The sequence below is a fragment of the Aegilops tauschii genome, chromosome 6, assembly GCF_002575655.3.
Source record: "Aegilops tauschii subsp. strangulata cultivar AL8/78 chromosome 6, Aet v6.0, whole genome shotgun sequence".
Taxonomy (NCBI): domain Eukaryota; kingdom Viridiplantae; phylum Streptophyta; class Magnoliopsida; order Poales; family Poaceae; genus Aegilops; species Aegilops tauschii.
The window spans coordinates 127,306,172-127,312,046 of NC_053040.3; the positions used below are offsets into that span (position 1 = coordinate 127,306,172).

The following is a 5,875-nucleotide window of genomic DNA, read 5'->3' on the forward strand; positions in this document are numbered from 1 at the left end:
CTTCGTTCCAAAATTGACCAACTTTGTACTAACTTTAGTACAAAATTGAGTCATCTATTTTGACAAAATTGAGTCATCTATTTTGGAACGAAGGGAGTACATATTAACATATATGACTCTTATTTACACGTATATCACCTTAAGGCAGAACGTATGAACCACTGAGCAGAGCCAACACATTCGCAGGTACATATGCAAGTTATCATCCGTATATATGAGCTTACAAATACTACTGCATAACTTAGTCGTGCAAGTTATCATCCGTATATATGAGCTTACAAATACTACTGCATAACTTAGCCTTCCACACTTCCAATACATCCCAAACAAAACGGTTTCGTTCCAGACCATGCCACACCGTACATCACACCAACAGAACACCCCATCCGTGTTTGTCTAACATAATGTTACAAGATGAATCGAATATACAAGTACATACACCAGCACAATGCTCCCTTCCGTTCCTCGGTTATACAACACAGGCTTACACAAATTACATTAGCAAAACACTCACACTGTACGTCCGGAGTCGCTACCACCTTTGGTCAACTATTATTGATACCTTCTTTGCCTTTGAACTTGCTTGCGAACGGGTCGTCTTCGTATCTAGTTGCCCCACCAGAAAGAAAGAGGAGAGAGAGGGAGAGGATATACTGCAGCAATCTTCATGATAAAAGTATAGTTTACATCTAGTTTGTTTCATCTGGGACCCGGTCTACCACGATTGCTCCGTGCCGTCATTACCTGTAACGTTTCTTTTTTTACATGCATAAAGGGAAGCCATAAACAAGAATGTGCAAGGTTGTCAAGGATAAGGAAAAATACGACTTTTCCCGTATGCTACCTTTTCTTCTTGGTCTTTTCGCTAGAGGAAGCTGTGTTGCTGCTGTGCCAGTTCCTTTTGCGTTGGTTGATGAACCAATTGTTAATCTGCTTCAGTTGTAACCCCGTCTCCTGCACCAGGCGAGCCTTGTCGTCTTCCTGGATGGGTCAGGCAGGAATTGTTCGTCATGGACAGAAACCAATAGCAAGATGAAGCTTGGAAATGGTAGTGTCACGTACGGTAGGGTACGGCCACTTGGAATGAGCTTGCCACCAGGCTTTCAATGTAGCTGCAGTATCCCCGGGAAGTTTACCAGCTCTCCTCTTGCGCATGATCTCCTCCCTGATATCAACCAGCTTTTCTTTGTACCCCTAGAGGTAGGAAGTTTTTGTTAGTCAATGAATGTTTCCGTCAAACATGTTGGTCACTCTTCAGCCATGAATGATGCTGAAGCACTTTGTAGGCTGCAATGTTATTACCTGTTTAAGCTCACTCTTCAGCTCATGTCGAACACGTTCAATCAAAGACCGTTCACCCTCAGTCAATATCAGGGGACCAAAGCCCATACCATCTGATCCATCGCTTCCATCAAACATGTTGGTCTCACTATCCACTTGGTTATCTTCATCATCAGACATAGTCGCCCCAGTGCCTTCACCAGGAGATGCCCCTGCAGGATCAATCCACAGAAGCACAACTCAGTTTTCCATTTATTCTATTTCTGATAATCAACACTTTCTTTAGGTTATCCTCAAAAAACATGTGTTCTAATAGTAAAACATAAAACATCTGAAAGACTAAACCATCTTAAGAAATGTGCAGATTAAGTTCCAAAGCGAAAAATTAAGGTATGCAAAGTGAATTCCTTGTCAGTATTTTATATACAATAGTCTGCCCTGTGGCTGAAGCTGTGATTGATAAAAATTGTTGCTGAAGCCTCGAACATGACCATAAAATTATGGCATCTGTGGCCCACAAAAGCACACAAAACGGAAAGCCGAAAAACGTACAAGCATAGGTCAAATTTAAGCTATGGGGAAAAAAAGACTTTGGCAGGCAGACCGGAGCATCCTAATCATTCATTCATCACAACAGATTAAAAGTTCCCACCCAAATATGCTCGATACTTAATGCATGTTAAACAAATCCAGACTAACTGTTGATATCTATTTCATGAATGGGTCTTGATTTCATAAATAACTTCAGTAAATTAAGTAATGTGGCTTCCACATGTGCACTAGCTAGTATACCTAAGAAGATACTCCCTTTATATTTTGTACTGTAAGGACAAAGCATTTATATTGTAATTGTAAGGACAAAGATTATCCTGCCTATTTTTACAATAATAAGATGTTCATGTTAATTTACTGCTGTTTTCGTTGTTTCCCTCATTTATCAACCTTTCCTTCCCCTTAATTACAAGGGCCGATTCACTAGTAATTCCTCTGCAAATTCCAAGGCGTTTTATAATTTGAAATGCACGGCGTAAGTATAATACCATATGGTCAGATCTGTGGTCATGAATGGTACTTTTGAGTGTCAAACTTAATGTTATTTTGGCAGTTGTAAAGAGGTGAGGCGGGGAGGGGGGGAAGGGGTCTCTTTTTCTCTTTAATTTTGCTGCAAGTTGCCTGCATAAAGTTCAGCTGGCACAGCAAAATGATTTATTTGTTGGGCCAGTACCACATCTGATGAATTCAATATCACCCTGTTGTGTAGGTGGAGGTGGAATTTAGCGAAAAGTGAAGGGATGTGGCAAGAGATTATGAGAAAGAATTAAAAAAATACAATCTAGGATTTGACAGGTTGCTAGAAGTGCTGCTGATACAGCATGTTGGGCTGATTTGGTAAACGTCATATCTTGGTATCTGCTTAGCGGAGTTATGAAAATATAGAAGGCAGACTGGCTTCCGGGAAGATATACTTGGCGCAGCTCTAGGCTTCTGAGCCAAAACAATCCTGACCTGTTTGCAGTCAGTAATGATCTTGGGTGCAGTGTCAGGCAAAGGGCAGATAGAGGGTGGCAATGTAACTTTAGGAGATGGTTGGGGGGAGATTTGCAAGGACAGGCTGCAGTACTGCGAACTGAGCTCAGGGTGGCTCTGAACAAAAACGCATTTGTACCCTGCTGGACATGGATGCGAGCGGACGGCGTCCGTGAAGCAAAAATTGCACTAATCTTCATTACTTCAATAACCGTGTTAGTGCAAACTTTCTGTCCGCAGACGGTCGCGGACATGCGGATGCCGTCCGCTTGCATCCCTAGGGCCAAGCTGGCAAGTTCACTGTTTATACGCACATATCAGATTATGGTCCTGATTGATCATTAAGCATCTTTGAAAAGCCAAAATTCCAGAAAAGATTAAAATTTGGTTCTGGCTGATCTGGCATAATCCCATAGTAACCAAGGACAACATGGTAAAAAGGCCATGGGCAGGAACCCTCTGCGTGGCTTTTGTCCTCAACATGAGAGCATTCACCGCTTGTACTTTGGCTGGCCTGCTGCTAAATACATGTGGTGTTTGGAGCAGATGGATTGATGTAGGGGCAGGCCTGGTGTTTCTCAAAGTATTTTTGGTGGATACCCAGGAATCTTCCTGCCAATCAGAAGGTCCAGATTGTTGGCCTTGCAGCATTATGCTGGGATATGTGCAGCTTAGATACTGAGCTTGTTTTAAAATAAAAAAATTAATTAGATCACCTGCGGAAATAATTTGCTACTCGTGCAGTTGTGATATTTCCTGTTGTATTGGGCAGGTCTTCAAAATGCCGATGATCGAGCAGCCCTGGAAATGGGGGCAGTGGCACTGCAACTTGAAGCGCCTGCCCTGCATGATGATGGTGCGCATGAAGCTGGAGGTGAAACCCTGCATATTACTCATCCTGGGCCTGCTGAAGGAGATGGTCCAACTGTTGATCCTTCTCACGGTGCACTTGATGACCGAGAGTGTTTTGATGGATGCTCGCTCTTGCTGTTCATGATCCTGAAAGTTGCTGGTTGGCTTAGGTGTTAGGCATCTTTTGTACGCGGTGTTGGCTGGAGTGACGCTTTTGCAGCCCTTGGTGCTGTATGCCTCTCTGGCTGTAAATCTAGATCGAACCTCTAGTGCTGCTAGTGTTAGGGCGGTAGCTGAACTGCTTTTGTTTTCTGTTTTTGCACTGGATCAGTGCACCGTTATTGGTACGATAGTGGAACCCGGTCCTTTCTTGGATCGTAAGGAATATAAGTATAATAACATACAACGGAAGCTCATAAGCATCAAAGGTAGGCCTATGATAGTTGGAAATTCCTTAAATCAGTTAATCCTATCGCTCAAAGTTTACAGTGTGAAACCTTTTTAAATTTTAATTATGTTATCCGCCTGATATCCATTTTTCTTCCACTTTTCACTAGCCACCACGCTTTTTGGTTTCCACATTATAAATAACTACATACTATATACTGGAGAATTTCTGCTACTCTGCTCAAGCAATATACACAGATAAAAGCTTTCATTTACCTGTTAGACTTTGTAAGGATTGTTCAAGCTCCCAACAACCCATCACTGCTTCCATTGCATGAACACGTACATGCTGCTGGAGTTGTTCTTTAAATGAACAGAGAAGCAATACATAATGTGTCTGCAAGCCAATGAAGGATAATTAGAAACCATAAGAAGGATTGTACACAGAAAAAAACATTATGCTAGATGTAAGCAACATATTCATTTCTTAGAAGATATACAAGTTTCAGAAAAGTAAAGGAAATTCTAGTTATGCGACATACAAGCATTTTAGATGATCAGTAGCCGTAAGGGCACTACAAAAGAAGACCGAAGTAAAGACAGAAATGGGCAATTCATACAGGCGAGCAGGTAAACTAGTATGACATTTCAGGTGTGCCAAATAAGCTGTTAATACCACAAAAAGGCCCACCAATGACCCATGGCGTATCTTAACTGCTTCAACAAGTATATGGTGCCACTATATCGATGAACCTTAGTCTAAGATATATGTTGTATCTGCTTTGGTTTCATGTCTCATTCATACAAACAAATCCATAAGGCTATTTGGTAGTGTTGTTAAAATAACCAGCAACCACTAGTCAGATCGACCCTCCAATTCACCATAAGGAGCACATCACAAATCCATCACTAGCCCTAATCAAAACCTACACAAATTTTATCCCAATTTCTCTCTATTCCGAATTCCAATTGTTCACACGAAGCATATATAGAAGACATGTACGGCACCCAGTGGCAACGCAGGAAAAAAATAGGCAGCGGCGTGAAGGCCATAGATACCATGAAGAGGTCGAGCTCCTCGCCTCCGGAGGGCCCGCCCGCGGCGGCGGCGGCGGCGAGCGGGGGCGGGCGGGCCGCGATCTGCGCGTCGATGCGGGGGAGCTGGTCGACGGGGGTGGCGACGCGGAGGCAGGCGACGTGGGCCTCCAGGAGCCGCTCGTACAGCGGGTGGGCCGCGATGGCCGCCTTCTCCCTCTCCCCGCCGCCGCCGCCGGGGGAGAAGCTAGGGTTTGGCGACGAGGCAGCGGCCGCGGCGGCCGCCGCCGCGTCCATCGCGAGCCCGTGGTCCGGGTAGTGGAACGACATCGAGCCCTCCGTCGCCGCGTCGTCGGGTGGCGAGGGGGAGGGGGGCGGGCGGGGGCGGGGGCGGGGGCGCTCGGGGGGAGGGGAGGCGCAACGACCTCGGCGGTTGTGGGTTTTGGTTGGTGGGGGTGGGAGGGACGGGCGGAGTGGATGACGGATGGCAGGGTGGGTTGGCGTCCTTGTCGCGGCTGACGACTGTCCGCGAGCGAGCGAGACGACGAGCTCGTCAAAGTATGTGAGGTGTGGACTGCAGAGACGTGCCCCCTACGGCGTCGATACCGACGAGGAGATACAGCTGCTGGCCGGCGTGGAGACCAAATTACTAGTATTAAAAAATCTATGAAAATAAAAACAACTTTATGTAAGTAAGAGCAACTCTAGCAGACCCCGCATTCCGCTGGCCCGCAAAACGCGTTTGCAGTTCGCGCAAAATCGCTTTTGCGGGCCGGCACAGATGCAGACCCCC

General features: G+C 45.3%; 1 protein-coding gene across 2 annotated transcripts; it reads right to left on the reverse strand.

Moving 5' to 3' along the window:
- Positions 1-215: 215 nt before the first annotated feature.
- LOC109781671 (homeobox protein knotted-1-like 2) lies at positions 216-5,666 on the reverse strand. 2 transcript variants are annotated; one of them, XM_020340265.4, is made up of 6 exons: positions 5,107-5,666; positions 4,324-4,444; positions 1,303-1,493; positions 1,063-1,194; positions 845-981; positions 216-744 (listed from the first exon to the last, which is right to left on the reverse strand). In XM_020340265.4, exons 1-6 carry the CDS (start codon positions 5,410-5,412, stop codon positions 741-743), a joined length of 891 nt encoding a protein of 296 aa, XP_020195854.1. In that variant the 5' UTR covers positions 5,413-5,666; the 3' UTR covers positions 216-740. The 2 variants fall into 2 exon arrangements, with proteins under 2 accessions (XP_020195854.1, XP_020195853.1); XM_020340264.4 differs by having other exon boundaries at positions 216-755; positions 5,107-5,661.
- Positions 5,667-5,875: the final 209 nt, after the last annotated feature.

Coding starts and splice junctions, on each gene's coding strand:
- LOC109781671 (XM_020340264.4), bottom strand. CDS start 5,412: ATGTCGTTCCACTACCCGGACCACGGGCTCGCGATGGACGCGGCGGCG. Junction 1,494..4,323: donor ATCCTTACAAAGTCTAACAG/GTAAATGAAAGC, acceptor TTGATCCTGCAG/GGGCATCTCCTGGTGAAGGC. Junction 1,195..1,302: donor TGAAGAGTGAGCTTAAACAG/GTAATAACATTG, acceptor TCCTACCTCTAG/GGGTACAAAGAAAAGCTGGT.